This window comes from Tamandua tetradactyla, chromosome 1 (genome assembly GCF_023851605.1).
Source record: "Tamandua tetradactyla isolate mTamTet1 chromosome 1, mTamTet1.pri, whole genome shotgun sequence".
NCBI classification, from domain to species: domain Eukaryota; kingdom Metazoa; phylum Chordata; class Mammalia; order Pilosa; family Myrmecophagidae; genus Tamandua; species Tamandua tetradactyla.
In genome coordinates, this window is record NC_135327.1 from 44,807,051 (window position 1) to 44,824,791 (window position 17,741).

Sequence of the window (17,741 nt, forward strand, 5' to 3'; positions counted from 1 at the left end):
TCTCTTAGTCACTGAAACTTTATTTTGTTTCATTTCTTTTCCGCCTTCTGGTTAAGAAGGCTTTCTCAATCCCATGATGGTGGGGCTAGGCTCATCACTGGGAATCAGGTCCCCACGTTTCCAGGGAGACTTATACCTCTGGGAGTCATGTCCCACACAGAGGGGAGTATAGTGAGTTTATTTGCAGAGCTGGCTTAGATAGAGAGGCCACATTTGAGCAACAAAAGAGGTTCTCTTGGGGTGACTCTTAGGCATAATTATAAGTAGGCTCAGCTTCTCCTTTGCAGAAATAAATTTCATAAGGGCAAGCCCAAAAGCTGAGGGCTTTGCTTATTAAAGTGGTAATCCCTAATGCTTGTGAGAATATCAGGAATTCCCCAGGTGGGGGAGTTTAATATTTCCACATCATTTCCCAGTCCCTCAAAGGGACTTGGCAAATGCTTTTTAATTCTCTGCCCAAAGTGCTCTGGGATATATTGGGGTATTACATGAACCTGTGCAAAATAACAATATCTCATTACCTATTCAAGGTTCCATGTAATTATGTTGGTAGAATAAACTGACTGTACAATTTAAATTATATGGTATGCAACAGAAAATAAAAACTTTGTACCAAGCAAACATCTCATCCATTGGTATCACACAGAAGTTGAAGTTTTAAAACAGTCAACATCATCCCTTGCCCTGAATTTTGATTTACCTTAGTCCTAATAAGATCAGATTCCTTCATATCTTGAATTGAAGTCTGGTCTCTTTTTTAGCACCTTTAACAGTTGCTGTATGGGGTAATGCTGACTTTCATAGAGTAGAATTTTAACTCTAAGCCTCAGGTGTCACACAGATACCAAAAGTTCAAGGGAACTGCCATGTTATACACAAAGGGCTCCTGTCTCAGAATTTAGAAATAACAGTTAAAATTCAGGACACATGTAACTGCTGGTAAGAGTTTATAATCTAAAACCTTTACAATAAGCCTTGTTGAACATTATGTACTCTCTAAGTGTGGATTGACCAATTGCTGTGCATGTTCTATCTTCTCATAACTTATGCTCTTGAATTCAATTCTCAAAGTTTGTACATAGTAGTTAGTCCATATTAGTGAGGGCTTAAAATATTTAACTTTTCACTTGTGGTTTATTTCCCTCAAAGTAATGTCCTCAAGGCTCATCCACCTACTTGCATGCCTCACAACATCATTCCTTCTTGCTCAATAGCCCATTGTATGTATACATCATAGTTTGTTCTTCTGTTCATCAGTCGATGAATCCTTAGGCCACCTTTATCCATTGCAAATTGTGAATACTGTCGCCATAAACATCAGTGTGTAAATATCTATTTGTGTCTCTGCTTTCAGTTCTTCCAAGTATAGACCTAATAACAAGGTTGTAGGATCATATGGCAACCCTATACTTAGCATCCTGTGGACTATCACAGTGTCCTCCAGAGGGGCTGCACTATTCTACTTCTCTACCAATAGTGAGTAAATACCTCTCTCTTTCTCCACATTTTCACCAGCACTTGTATCTTTCCATTTATTTTTTAAACAGTATTATTCACACACCATACAATCCACCCTAAGTGAACATTCAGTAGCTCCCAGTATAAACACATAGTTATGCATTACCACCATCTATATAAAGACATTTCCATTGATTCCACAAAGAAAGAAGAAATGGGGAAAAATGAAGAATAAAAAAATAAAAAAGAGAAATAACACCACCACCACCACCACCACCAAGAATCCTTTATCTCTCCTTTATATACCTCTTATTGACATTTAATTTGGTATTTAGCCTTTTTTATACAGCTTTTAATGGAAGCATATTGCAATGTTACTGTTAACTATAGACCCTAGTGTGCATTGATTATTGTTTCCATACAACATCCCATTTTCAACTCTTTGCAATGTTGGCATTCATTTGTTCTACCTCATGTAAAAATTTTCTTATTATTTCTATATTTAATCACCATCATTGCTCACTCTATGTTTTGTGAAGTTACACAGTCCCAATTTTTATCCTCTCTTTTTTTCTGGTATCATACATGACCCTAACCTTCCTATTTTAATCATCTTCACATTCAGCTTTATTAATTATACTTACGACATTGTACTACCCTCTGATAGTATGTGCTATCCAGTTCTGGATCTTTACCATCAATCCTGTTGAACACTCTGTACTCCATCAGCATTAAATGCCCAATCTCTACCCCCTTTCTATGTCCTGATAACCTGTGTTCTCAATCTTATCTCTCAAAGTTTTCTCATTATTACGAGTTCATATATTAGTGAGAGCATACATTATTTGTTCTTTCATTTCTGGCTAATTTCGCTCAACATAATGTCCTCAACGTTCATTCATGTTGTTGCATGTGTTATGACTTGAGTCTGTCTTACAGCTGCATAATATTCCATCATATGTATATAGTACAGTTTTTTAATCCACTTATCCATTGGTGGACATCTGTAGGGTCTAGTTCTGAATGCTCAATTTGATTCCATTGGTCAGTGTTTTGATCTAACTTTCTACTAGGACCATGCTGTTTTGACCACTGTAGGTTTGTAATATTCCTTAAAGTCAAGTAATGTGAGACCTCCCATTTCATTTTTCTTTCCCAAGATATTTTTAGCTATTTGGGATACCCTGCCCTTCCAAAATAATTTGGTTATTAGTTTTATATTCCTGCAAAGTAAGTTGTTAGGATTTTAATTGGCATTGCATTGAATTTATAAATCAACTTGGGTAGAACTGATATTTTAACTATTTAGTCTATGAATCCTTGAGCACAGTATGTCCTTCCATTATTATCAAGGCCTTCCTTGATTTGTTTTAGTGATCTTTTGTAGTTTTCTGTGCATAGGTCTTCTGTGTCCTTGGTTAAATTTATTCCTAAATATTTTATTATTTTGGTTGCTATTGTAAATGGAATTCTTAAAATTCCTCCTCAGATTACTTATTACTAGTGTATAGTGTATAGAAACACTACTGACTTTTGCAGGTTAATATTGTATTCTGTCACTTTTTTGTACTCATTTATTAGCTCAAATAGTTTCACTGTAGATTTTTCATGATTTTCTACATATAGGATCTTGTCCTCTGCAAACAGTGAAGGTTTTACTTCTTCCTTTCCAATTTGGATGCCTTTTCTTTTTCTTGCTTAATTTCTCTATTTAGAACATTCAGCACAATGTTGAATAACAATGGTGACAGTGGGAATCCTTGTCTTGTTCCTGAGCTTAGAGAGAAAGCTTTCAGTCTTTCCCTATTGAATATGATGTTAACTGCGGATTTTTCATACTCTCTTTACCAAGTTGAGGCAGTTTCCTTCTATTCCTATCCTTTGAAGTGTTTTCATCCAGAAAGTACGTTGAATTTTGTCAAATACCTTTTCTGTATCTATTGAGATGATCATGTGTTTTTTCTGCTTTCATTTATTGATATGGTATATTACACTAATTGATTTTCTTGTGTTCAAGCAGCCTTGCATATTTGGAATAAAACTTACTCGGTCATGATGTATAATTCTTTTAACATGTCACTGAATTTGATTTGCAAGTATTTTGTTGAGGATTTTCATATCTTTATTCATTAAAGTGATTGGACTGTAATTTTTTTTCTTCTGGTACCTTTGTGTGGCTTTGGTATTAGGCTGATGTTGGCTTCATAGAGTTAGTTAGGTAGTGCTACCTCCTCTTCAATTTTTTGAAGAGTTTGAGCAGGATTGGTACTAATTCTTTCTTGAATGCTTGGTAAGAATTTATATGTGAAGTAATCTTGTCCTGTTTTGGGGGCAGGGGGAGGGGTTGATTTTTGATGACTGATTTGATCTCATTACATGTGATTTCTTTGTTGAAATTTTCTATTTCTTCTCAAGTCTGTGTTCATTGTTAATGGTTTTCTAGGACATTGTCCATTTCATTTAAGTTGTCAAGTGTGTTAACATATAGTTGCTCATAGTATCCTTTCATTATCTCCTTTATTTTCAGCAGAGTCAGTGGCTTTCCCATTTCTAACTTTGTTCATTTGCATCTTTCTCTTAGTCAGCCTAGCTAAGGTGCTATCAATTTTATTGATGTTCTTGAAGAACCAGCTTCTGGTTTTGTTGGTAATTCTAGTATTTTCATGTTCTCAATTTATTTCTGCTCTAATCTGTGTTACTTCTTTCCTTCCATTTGCTTTGGGATTAGTTTGCTGTTCTTTCTCTAGTTCTTTTAGGTGAACAGTTAATTACTCAGTTTCACTCTTTCTTCTTTATTAATATAGGCAGTTAGGGTAATAAATTTTCCTCTCAGCATCACCTTTGGTGCATCCCATAAGTTTTGATATGTTGTGTTTTCATTTTAATTTTTCTCAACATATTTATGGATTTCTCTTTTAATTTCTTCCTTGAACCACTAATTGTTTGAAAGTGTGTTGTTAAGCCTCCATATATTTGTGAATTTTGCCACCTTCTGCCTGTTATTGATTTCCAACTTCATTCCATTATGATCCAAGAATGTGTTTTGTATAATTTCAATCTTTTTAAATTTGTTGAGATTCACTCTGTGGTCTATCCTGGATAGTGATCCATGAGTACTTTGAGAAAACTGTGTATCTGCTATTGTGGGGTTTAAAGCACTGTAAATGTCTGTTAAGTCTAGTTAATATAGCATACTATTCAAACTCTATTTCTTTATTGATCCTCTGTCTAGATACTTTAACCATTGAGCAGAGTGCTGCACTGAAGTCTCCAACTATTATTGTAGAGGTGTCTATTTCTCCTTTCAGTGTTGTCAGTTTGTGCCTCATGTATTTTGGGGCACTCTGGTTCAGTATGTAAATATTTCTAGTTGTTATGTCTTCTTGATTAATTGCCCCCTTAATTAACAATGTCCTTCTTTGTCTCTTTTAATTGTTTTATATTTGATGTCTAAATTATCTGATATTAGTATAGCTACCCCTGCTCTTTTCTGGTTTGTATGAAAATCTTTTTTCCAAACATTCACTTTCAACCAATTTTTGTCCTTGGGTCTAAAGTGAGTCTCTTGTAGACAGCATATAGATGACTCCTGTTTTTTTAATCTGTTCCATCAGTCTATGTCTTTTGATTGGGGAGTTTAATCCATTAACACTTAATGTTATTATTGTAAAGGTAGTTCTTTCTTCTACCACTTTGTCTTTTGTATTTTATATGTATTTTATTTTTCTTTTCTTTGTACCCTTACTGATACTCTTCATTTCTAAACTCTTCTTTAGTCCTCTCTCTCCTGTCTTTTCTTATCAGCTTGTAGTATTACCTTTAGTATTTCTTATAGAGCAAGTTTATTTTTTCAAATAACTTTCTCAGTGTCTGTTTATCTGAAATATTTTAAACTACCCCTCATTTTTAAAGACTGTTTTGTCAGATATTGAATTCTTGGTTGACAGTTTTTTTCTTATAGTATCTTAAATATACCATGCCACTGCCTTCTCAGCTCCATGGTTTTTGCTGAGAAATCCACACATAGTCTCATTATCATGCTTCCCTTGTATGTGATGGCTCTCATCTCTTCCTGCTTTCAGAATTCTTTTTGTGTTTGACATCTGTCAATCTGACTATAAGTGTCTTGGAGTAGGTCTATTTGAATCCATTCTGTTTGGGGCAAACTGCACTCTTGGATCTGTAATTTCATGTCTTTCATAAGAGATAGGAAATTTTCAGTGATTATTTCCTCTATTATTCTTTCCACCTCTTTTTCCTTCTCTTCTCATTGTAGTATACCTATAATACATATATTCATGCACTTTATGTTGTCATTCAATTCCCTGAGAATGTGTTCATAGTTTTCCATTATTTTACGTTTCTGTTCTTTGTGCAGAATTTCACATGTCCTGTCTTCTAGTTCATGAATCCTTCTTCTTTCTATTTAAATCTGCTGTTTTATGTCTCCATTGTGTTCATTCTTTCTTCTATCTTGCCTTTCATTTCCATAAATTCTGCCTTTTGTCTTTACAAACTTTTGAGTTCTTTATGGTTACCCAATGTCTTCTTTATATCCTTCATCTCTTTTGTCATATCTTCCCTCAACTCATTTATTTGATTTAGAACATTTGTTTGAACATCTTTAATTAGTTATTTCAACTGCTGTGTCTCATTGGAAGTATTTGTTCCTTTGATGGAGGCATATCTTCATGCTTTTAGTATAAAGTCATTTTTTGCTTGTGTCTAGGCTTCTGATTTCCTTGATTATTCTGTAGGTCATTTCCTTCTCTTTTATCTAGGATTTTGTTGTTGGTTAGCTTTGTTCTCTATCTGTTGTTTGGTATTCATTTCACTTATTCTAGACTTCTAGCACCGATCCTTTTTAACTGATCAGACTTATTCAGCCTTTGTTTTTCTGCTTCTTACCCTGCCTTTTTTTTTGAGGAGGGTCTCCCCAGATATGATTGACCCCATCAGATTTTCCCAGACAAAACAGGCCCAGGTCTTAGGACAAGGGTGTTATCAATATCAGGTTTCACTGAGGGTGAGACCCAGCAGGTTGTCAGTGTTTCCTGTGAAGCCTGAAGACTGTGTTTTTCCTATAGCAAGTGGTATCTGTCAGCCTACAGCTCCCCACTGCTTTAAAGTGGTATGTTGCCTTTACTTCTCAGCAGATCCTGTCCCTGCTAAGGGTGTGGTTGAGGCAGAGTCTGAGGTAGAAGGTGAGCTTAAACTGTTTCTGTTCTCCAGCCCCTGCAATCTGATTGAGAGCTACCACTTCTACTGGGCTCTGCACGCACACACCCCTTTTTTTGGGGAAGATATATCCTTTAGGGAATTATCTCCTTCATTTGACTAGTTACATTGTCTCTCAGATAACTTAACTCTGTCCTTGCCTGGGTCAGTGCTGACAACTGAAAATGCCTGAGACTTTCTTTAATAGGCTACTAAGAACAGATACAAATATTCTTTTTCAGAGCCAGCCCTCAGCCCCACTCCCCCACTTCCACCCCCACTGAGTTTACCAATCAAGAGCTGGAGTTGTTATCTGCCTCTATGTATCTCTTTTCTGAAGGCACAGCACTTTTCCAGTAGCTCAACCAATTCCAAAAACCTCTTTTTTGTTTTTTTCATCACCCCTGCCTCCTCTCTGCTTGGAAAGACCTCAGGGCTCCTTTCATGCTTGCTCTGGATTTATCTGTGCTCTGAGTTTGTATTCAGCAGTCTAAAACTGTTAATTAAAGCTGTAAGTATAGCTTGTTTGAGCTACCTTCCCTGCTGCTAGTAGAAATTGCCTTTTTCCAGACTGCCTCCAAAACAGTCTGCCATGCCAGTGGACAAGAGGCACCAGCCCCAACAGTTTGGGAGAGTTACTTACAGTACTGTGCTATGATCTTGGGCCTCCCACCCATTCCATACAGGTATGTGTCCAGTCATGGATATTCCCAAAACAGCTGTTTCAGACAGTTCCAGGCTATTTACTAGCTGCACTAGAGAACTAACTAAATTCTACCCTTCCCTACTCACCATCTTGCCCTGCCTTACACCTTGTCCTGCCTCCCCACTGAGTTTTGATAAGGATGCAAAAATAATTTAATGAGACAAGAATAGTTTTGAATCTATGTTGATGGGACAACTGGATAGCTATGTATAAAAGAATAAAATTGGGCTTCAACCTCACGATATATATGAAAATTAACTCAAAGTTGATCAAAGACTTAAATTTAAGACCTAAAAGTGTTAGAAGAAATATTAAGCATAAATCTCATGAATGTGGATTAGACAATGGTTTCTTAGATATGACACTGAAAGCACATACAACAAAAGAAAAATCAGGTAAGTTGGACTTTAATGAAAATTGCTTTAAAAGTGCTTTAAAGAACACTCTCAAGAAAGTGAAAAGACAACCTAGATACTTGGAAAAATATTTGCAATTTATATCTGATAAGAGAATTGTATTTAGAATAAAATCTCCTAAATTCAATGAAAAAATCAACTACATTTAAAAAATTTTAAACATTTTTCTGAAGAAGAGATGCAAATGCAAATAAGCACATGAGAAAATGCTCGTCATTAGTCACTAGAGAAATGCAAATCAAAACCACAATGAGATGCCATTTTACACCAACTAAGATGACTATAATTAAAATAAAAATTAATAACTAAACCAGAAAATGTTTGTGAGAATGCAGAGAAATAGAAATCCTTGTAAACTGTTGGTTGGAATGTCAAATAGTGAAGCCATTATAGAAAAGCTTGGTGCTTCCTCTAAAAATTAAGCCTAGCATAATCAAATTATTCCATTTCCAATTATATACCCAAAAGAATTGAAAACAAGCACTTGAACAGATCTTTGTACACAAAGGTCATAGAAGTGTTTTCCACAATTGCCAAAAAAGGGGAAGTGAGCCAAGTGTCCCATCAACAAATGAATGGATAAACAAACTATAGTATACATGCACAATGGAATATTATTATCCATAAAAAGAATGAAGTTCTAAAAAAAGGAATGAAGTTGACGAATCATGAAGACATCGTACAGAGTGAAATCCGGCAGACACAAAAGGACGAAGTATATGATTTCACTTATGTGAAATACCTAGAATAAGCAAAGTCATGGAGATAGAAAGTAGATTATAGGTTATCAGTTTCTGGGAAAACATGTTAAAAGTCTAGAAGATGGAATGAATACAAAATAGTGAAAAAATAATGTCTGATGAAGAAATAAATGAGAATTTTTCAGAACTAATGAAAGATACCCAATGCCAGATCCAAGAAGCCTAAAAAGGAATCCACATTTAGACACATCGTAGTGAAACTGTGGAAGACCAAAGTCAAAGAGTGAACTGTCAAAGCAGCCAGAAAGAAAAAGCCACCTAACCTAAAAAGAAAAGAAAAGAAAAAAGCAATTAAACTTAAGAGATTATGTCTCAACCACTAGAAGACCGTGGAAAAATATCTTTGAAGCATTTCAAGAAAATAGTCACATTGGACTTCTTACGCAGACAAATTGACTCTTAAAATATAAAAGCAAAATAACTTTTCAGGCAAACAAAACCTGAGAAAACTCACTAAAGTAATTCCTATAAGGTGGAAGAAAGTGATAGAAAAGCATGTTTTATTAAGGTTGCTAAATTTTCTTTTCTATGATTTTTTTTTCTCTGTAAGGAGAATAGTGATATAAATCATTGGGTGTTTGAATTAATAGAAACAGAATTAACCAGATTTTCAAATATTCTGCATATTACTTGCTGGTTTATAGAATTATTCATATCAGATGCCAACCAGTCAGTGGTCTGAAATGAGAGAGTATTTCATTATTGTTATGGTGTGGCAGTATGTTGCACCAAGGTATTTATGGTCCATGAACTTTCAGTAGAAGTATTAAAAATCAAACTCTATATCCAAAAGGCCACAATGTAAAAAATGCGAATATGGAATGTTCAATTTTTAGTTTTCATATGAAATACTTAAAAATGTTTAGTAAAAATTTTATTAAAGTAAAAAAGCTTCAGTTACTATTGTAATGATGGCAATATTTCCTTCATCAAAAACTGATTCTAATTTCCAGTAGGGAGGAAGGGAAAAGGTTTAGAGAACCTGCATACTTTATAGAAAAAAAGGGAGCATTTTAAAAAAATATTGCACTCTTTTTTCTTTTTATACATTCCATACACAGTGTACAATGAATGGCTCATCATCACATAGTTGTGTATTCCTCGCCATGATCATTTTTTAGGACATTTGCATCACTTCAGAAAAAGACACAGGGAAAAAAAGTCTCATACATCCCATACTCCTTACCCCTCCCCTCTCATTGACCACTAGTATTTCCATCTACCCAATTTATATTACCCTTTGTCCCCCCTATTATTTATTTATTCTTTGTCCATATATATATATACATACATGCATATATAAATATATATACATACATATACATACATATATATATATATATATATTTTTTTTTTTTAAGATGGGCAGGCACTGGTAATCAAACCCAGCTCTTCCACACAGCAGTCAAGAACTCTGCCACTGAGCCACCGTTGCCCACCCTTCCATATATTTTTACTCATCTGTCCATACCCTGGATAAAATGGGCAACAGACGCATGGTTTTCACAATTCCACAGTCACATGGTAAAATTATATCTTTATACAATTGTCTTCAAGAATCAAGTCTATTGTAACACAACTCAAGAGTTTCGGGTACTTGCCTCCATCCACTCTAATACACCATAAGCTAAAAAGGGATATCTATATATAATGCACAAGAATAACCTCCAAGATAACCTCTCAATTCTTTGAAATCTCTCAGTCACTGACACTTTATTTTGTCTCATTTCTCTCTTCCCCCTTTCAGTCAAGAAGACTTTTCAATCCCTTGATGCTGGATCCCGACTTATCCCGGGAGCCCTGTCCCACACTGCCAGAGAGATTTACACCTCTGGGAGTCATGTCCCTTGTAGGAGGGCAGGGCAGTGTGTTCATCTGCTGAGTTGGCTTAGAGAGAGAGGCCACATCTGAGCAACACAAGATGTTCTCTAGGGGTGACTCATAGGCTTAATTTTAAGTATCCTTAGCCTATCCTTTGCAGGAATAAGTCTCAAGGGGCGAACCCCAAGATCAAGGACTCAGCATATTGATTTGGTTGTCCCCACTGCTCACAAGAATATCAGAAATTCTCCAAGTGGGAAAGTTGAATATTTCCTCCTTTCTCCTCAGCCCTCCAAGGGGACTCTGCCAATACTTCTCTATTCACTGTCCAAATTACTCTGGGATATATCAGGGCATCACACTAACCTGGAAAAAGCACAAGATCTCACACCCTATTCAAGATTCCATGTACTTATGATGTTCAACTAAATTGACCATACAAGTTAAATTAGGAAATACACTACCCAAAATATAAATGTTGCACCAAGTAAACATTTCTCCCTTTGGTCTCACATAGAAGTGGAAGTCTTAAAATATGGACGATATCATCCTTTGCCCTGTATTTTGATTTACCTTAGTCCTATCCAGATTAGCTTCATTCATATCTCTACTCCAAGTCTGATCCTTTTTTCAACTTTTTAAACAGTTCCTTTAGAGAGAACTGCTTACTTTCAGAGCTTCAGAGCTCTAACTCTGAGCCTCAGGTGTCACATAAATACCCCAAGTGTCTGGGAACAACCAGGTAATAAACAATCAGCTTAGTATCTCAGAATTTAGAAAGAACAGTTACAACTGAATATATGGGACTGCTGTAAGAGCTTACAATCAAAGACCCTTTACAATAGGCCCCAACCTTATAACCCATGTTCTCAACTTCAGTTCACCAAGTTTTTATATTATAGTTAGTCCATATGATTGAGGCATGATAATATTTGTCTTTTTGTTCCTGGCATTTCATTCAACATATAGTCCTTAAGGTTCGTACAATTTGTTGCTTTCCTCACAACTTCATTACTTCTTGTGGCCTCTCAGTAGTCCATTGTATGTATATACCATAGTTTTGTGGATGGAGAACACTACCACTGGAAACACCAGGTGCAAATATTCATTTGAGTCCCCACACTCAATTCCTCCAGGTGTACACTGAGCAACAGGGTTTCAGGATTATATGGCAACCTCACCCCTAGCCTCCAGTGGAATCACCACCCTGCCTCCAAGGGGCTGCACCTCTCAGTTTTCCTACCTACAGTGAATAGGTACATTTCCTTCTCCACATTAGCACTTGTTTCTCTCTGTTCATTTTTAAACAGCTTTATTAACATATCATACAATCTAACCTAAGTGTACAGACACACCTTTGCCACCATAATCTATATAAAGACATTTAAAGGAGAGATCTTGACATTACCAAGCATCATGGCCTTGAGCAAGTTAGAGAACCATTTACAATTCATACTTAAAAATAAAAAAACATATTTTTGTAGAATAAGAAAATTTGACTTCAGAATAAGAAAATCCTTCTTCTCAGTCTAAACATTGTATTATGGTTTTATTAGCTGGAATATCTAGGTAATTTGTATTCTAATTCAACTCTTAATGACCTTTCTGAGAATCTACATTATAACATGTGCCAAAGTATTCAGTAGTATGCGTAAGCGTGAGTAGCTGGACAGAGAGCCCTAACATAGGTGAGAAGTATGATGGGACCAAGTGATTGGAAGTTAAGCTGAGTGATGTATACCTAAACATACCAGAAGCTTTTCTGCCTAAAGAATATGTCATATGACTAAGTTAGAAAAAGGATTGATAACTAAAATAGGAGGAAGATTTGGAGAGAATAGTCATGATGAATCCAATGACACAATTCCGTTTGCAGAGCCTGTCAGAAAGAACAATTATGACTTCCTGAAACCTGAGAGGAATTGAAACACATGCAACAGCACAGCTCACAAAAGTAGGTAAGTGTTTTTGTCAAATAGAAACACTGATAAATAATAAACAACATTTCACAGAATCATCTACCATTAGAGTGTCAGGTTATACTCCCTTCCTCTACGCCTTCCCCAGCAATTTTTATTTGTAGTTTTTTTGTTTTTCTTTGAAGCTGTTTTAGGAATAAATGCACAATTCCCATATATTCAGTAAGTAGGTAACATTTACAGCTCACCATGATGACACAGACAGAATGTTCCTGGTAACAAATCCAAAGTATTGCATTTTCATCTGAGACTTTATGACTCACAGCACATTCTCAACCATATATTTGGAGGAAGTAAAGCCATATTACTGACTCATGTTAGGATTATGGGAAGATGTCTCTAAACAAAGTAACTTATTTTGGAAGTAAAAGAACTATTCACACTGGAAAGAGTAACTCAGAGAAATTATCTTGTTAATTAAAGGTGACAGAACTGCTACAGTTTATTACTGACCATGTGATACTCTTAAAGGGTAACAGATGCAGACTCTGGAAAACTACCTTTGACAAATGTCATGCATTTAATGAGAGTCACTCAGTAAATTGGAGCCTCCCCAGGGAAAAGGCAATCATTGTTTGGCCCCTACACAATTCCCAATCAGGGCCTTAAGAGAATGTCCAGGAAATTACCTAATTACAGTAGAAGAAACAAGATCTGGCTATTTTCTCCCAGTCTAATACTAACAAATTTACCATTTTGAGCCAATTAGAGCTGCTGGTCTTTTTCGTGGTTCTAGGTATGGTTATCACCAAACAATTCTATATTATCAAGCACGTTTCAATGAATTAGGGTGAGCCTGATAATGTCAGTTTTGATAATAGCCATCGTTAATGGAATGCCACACCTGTGGTAAGCACTTTACACAAACAGTTTCTGTTCTTTGTCAGTGCAGGATGTTTATCCTACTAAATATCTGTGCCCTTCTCACATTCCCTCACTTACAGTGAGACTTTTACAGTGAGGCTGGAAGAAGGAAAAGTCCTATCTTGACTCTCTTTCAGCTCCACTTGCCTAAAGAGAGGGCTTGTCCTGGTCCGCTGTTCTTCACAATAAATTCACCAGGACAACCCCTGTCCGGGAGAAGAGAATACCTGACCTTGCTCCTGAGAGGACATGTCTTAAGTCTCTTCCATTTATAAATGAAACCCATCTGGGGGCAGGATGACCAGATGCAGTTATCTAACCTTATTACCAATTAAGGTAATATTTTGATTTCAAACTTCTTTACAGCTTTGCCTTCTCAACTGGCTCTGAACTGGGAGCAGGATGAGGGCAGTGCCAGTACTTATTACCTGGAACCCCAATATTCCAGGGTTTGTTGTGTTGCTCAAGCTTTGTCTTCAAGAAAGGACCTGTGGTGAAGGGTGTAGTTAGCTGACTGCTTCCAATGGTCATCTTTTTGGAATCCTCTGCAGCACCTTGTTCAGCCATTCTTCCCACTTTCTCCCCAGGCTGTTTGCAGCCAGTGACTCAGCATGGGTGAGGGGGATACTGGAATCTAGCCATTTCTGCCCAAGGCTAGGCTCTTTGAGTAGCCAATCCTTGCTCTGCACTTCCGCAGACTTCCTCAGTCCATACTGCACACAGAAACTCTTCTTCTCCAGTTCACCTTCCCTCCATCTACTACTCCTGCTCCCTTCTACTCCTCTTCACTTTACCACAGGCATTTCCCTCTATAAATCCTTTGCACCTCTACTTCCATCTTGGTATTTTCTTCCTGGCAAACCCAAACCAACACCAGTTTATAATACATTGGTGTTATTATCCTCTTCATTTCATAGTGGAGGAAAATGGGGCTCTAGGCAAGAAAGTAGAAGAAATAATACATTCCCCAGGTAGAAGGTAATGGATACTCTTAGAGTTTCACTTGGAAAAAAAGTTGAAAATTTTGTCTGCATTTTAAAAGAAATTTCTAGTGACCTGAAGGTGTTACTAGAGCTGCAAAAGAGAGATGGTGTCTTCAAAAAACTGAACCAAATTGGACCTGTCTATTCAATGCATAATGCAAAAATAACTTGGCTTCTAGAAAATGGAAGAGAGCATTAAAAACAGGAAACGTATCCAGCATCCATTGCTGAGACATGAGTCTGGGAAGGCTCAGAATGTGTTCAGAAGTAAAACAAATGATCACAATAAGCCAATAGCTCATGTGCTGTTCATCATGTATTGATCTGGCCCTTCACCCTTACATAGTTCCAGAACACCTAACTTGTAAGTACTACCTACAATTTTTCACTTGGTACAAATGGAAAATACCTTGTACTGAGAAAATGACTTTTTAAATTGTGTTTTACTTTGACAACAAACTAAATCTGAATCTCATATTTCATCCTTACCTTTCATGGCATAATAAATATATTAGGAAAGAATAAAGTAATTGCTCTGTGATTTTTGGACCTCTAGTACTATCTGGATATGAGAGTCTATCATATAGTTTAAAAATTAAGTTTCTTTTCATGGCACAATTTTTTAAAGCAAAGAGAGGGCAGGACTTACCTTCACTAGAGTCCTTAGATAATTCTGGCTTCTTTGCTTTGCTCTTCTTATGTGGTGGAGAAAGGCCTTTTGGTTCTAACCCCTCTGGAAATACAGAGTTTTAATACACTCTTATTAAATATTTGGCAGTAGAGTTCAAAACTATATTGAAGTTTAAAGATTTTTTTCCTTAGTAAACCCACACAAAGAGTGAATTTTAATTACAAATTCATCTGTCATCATGGCTGAGCTAAATTTTGGTAAGAACCTGTGATTCTCTGATAAGCATAGACTTAAAACTTAAGACTTAAGCTAATCATCTTTTTCTTTTGCAGCCATCATTAATTATTTGCACAAATAAGAAGTCTTACACAAGTTCTTTTTTCATAATTAAAAACTTCTCCATCAGTCAACCCCATTTATTTTCTCCATGAGAATTTGATTTAAAACTTCATGGATTGGAAGTTTTCATTATGCCATTTCATCTTTTTCAGTGCTCAATGTAGAGCCAGGTGAGCTGTGATGTCATATCATTTTGGCGGTGGGGGGAGAGGTGAGGGTGGGAGTTGGAGCTTGAAATTTTCCTATTTCTACTTAGCAGACTTCTTTAGAAACAAAGATTCTAAATAACTTCCTTATGCCTCCAATTACATTATTGTGCTTCTCCTTTTTCTTAATGTTCCCTTTCTCCAAGTCTATCCAAGACAGCTAATAAATTTTAGGAAAAGTATCCCTAAATTCATCCCATTTTGATACAGGATATTCGGTTAGGCATTAATTTCTATTTTCATCCTGGTCTCTTTACCGAGCTCAACATTCACATCTTCAATTGCCCCCATGGCCTCTTGTTTGGGATTTGGGACTGGATGGCTTCTATTTGTGCTCTCAGATCCATTCTCTACCCTGCACATCCTCCATAGTGGTCGGGGAGGCTGGCATCTAGGGACTGCACCATTGAACTTCCAAGTCCCATGGGGCTCAGCCAGTAGGGACCCCAGAGTATTTACTTCCTAGGCTCCTGTTCCTCTCCCTCCCTGGGTGGTCTTCATCAGCTCGTGTGTCCCTCAATCTGAGGTCACAGTTCCATCAGGAGCTTTCTCTCCCATGTCTCTCTCTGTGTCTCCTGGGTCTCAAAGGAAACTTCTCCGAATTGTTCCTTTGTGTCTGGGATTTTACCAGGCCCCACTCTTCCCAGTCCTTAGGTCCTTCACTTTTCCTAGTGGTTTCCCCTCACTTAACTATCATTCAGCATATCACACTTAACTAGGCCAGAACCATACCCTTGATATCTACAAATCTGTTCTCTCTACAGTAGTCTATTTTTCAAGGAATGACACTATTATCTACCTAAGAATTTTAACCAAAAATTGAAATGTCATCCTTGATAATTCCCTTCATTTACTTTTTCAGTCTAAGCTATCATTAAATCCTACCAGCTTCCTCTCCAAAAAATGTTATCATCTATTTGTCCACTGTGCTCATCTTTTGCAGTTATCACCCTCATCCAAATCTTCAGCATCTCTTGCCTGGGTTACTGCAATAATCTTTTAAGTTCCAATCTCAACTCCTTACAATCAATTATCCATATACCAATCAGAGTGATCTTTTAAAATAAAAATCAAATCATCTTTCTCACCAGTTGAAATCCCATGATTTAGAATAAGATCCAAATCCAATTCCATGGCTAGGATCTATATGTCATTTGGACCTCAGAAACCCTTCTGGCCTTATCTCCCACTCATTCATCTGTTCTACATTTATTGGCTCCCTTTGTGTTCTTCTATTGTTGCCAGGCTGCTTCGTACTTCAGGACCTTTGCACCCTCTGTTCTTTCCCCCTAGATATTTACATACCTATTTCTTTCTCACCCTTCAAAGGTAAGATCAAATACAACTCCCAAGAAACGTTTCCCCAACAACTAATCTCAAAGAGTTTCAGCAAAGGAAATCAGCATCAAATATATCACTTGCTATATTATATTGGCCTTTTGTTTATTTCTTTACTGTATGTCTTCTCCCTCTAGAACGTAAGTTTCATGAGACAAAGGCACTTGTTTTTAATTTCTCTTGTGTCGCTGGTGCCCAGTGGTGCCTTGAGAATTTCATTTCAGAATTCGATTTTATTTTCCTTTAACCAAGGCCTTTCTTTAAGGCCAAGCTATAATGGGACCATGCCCAATTCTCACTCTTTTAGCAGCTGTTGCCTCACGCCAGGATTCTAAAATTCTACTAAAGAGCAATGGTGACTTAATCCTATTTTTCCAATAAAAAATGAACAGAACAACAAAAAACAAGCATTAATAAATGTGCTATTAAAAACTTTGGCATTATGAACTTCAAAGGTTTTAGGGCACTAGGCTAGATTTTCTCTGGATGCAAGTAAGTCACATCTAAGGTCATTACTACAGACAGGGTAAAAAAAAAAAATGCCAATGATTGCATTAGCAACTCCTCCAAACTTCTGTCACCAGGTGGGCAATGGATATTGACCTTTTGGAACGGGTTCAGCAAAAAACAGAAATGAGATGCTTGGAACAGCTCACTGAGCACAGATGCTGGCTCAAAGAGATTTGTAAAATGGGCAAAGCAACATTTGCAATCTTACTGGGAAAAGATTCTAACCTTTCTGTGCCCCTGAAATGCATTGTCTGCACCTGAGTCCAAGAGGAGAATTTCCAATTGCTGGAAATTCAATTCCAAACCAGCATTTCTTGCAAGTGAGTTAAGGATTAAATTCCTAATTCTGATTTTTCACCTGATGAGAATATTTAAGGAATGGATGGGATTTAAAAAGAAATCTGTTTGCCCATTTTTCTGAAATATTTAAGTACTCAAGATGTACTAACACCTCATTTTTGTGAAAGTTGTAGGAGATTCCTTGGTCATCTGTCAGGCATTGATGCATGTTA

At 36.6% G+C, this 17,741-nt stretch overlaps 1 protein-coding gene across 3 annotated transcripts in view; it reads right to left on the reverse strand.

Annotated features, from left to right (window-relative positions):
* Positions 1-17,741, reverse strand: part of MACROD2 (mono-ADP ribosylhydrolase 2) — a 2,249,967-nt gene that overhangs the window by 194,801 nt on the left and 2,037,425 nt on the right. For all 3 annotated transcript variants that reach the window (XM_077115113.1, XM_077115111.1, XM_077115108.1), the window contains exon 11: positions 14,855-14,938. In XM_077115113.1, the coding sequence (XP_076971228.1) occupies positions 14,855-14,938 (84 nt within the window). The remainder of the gene's footprint in view (positions 1-14,854; positions 14,939-17,741) is intronic.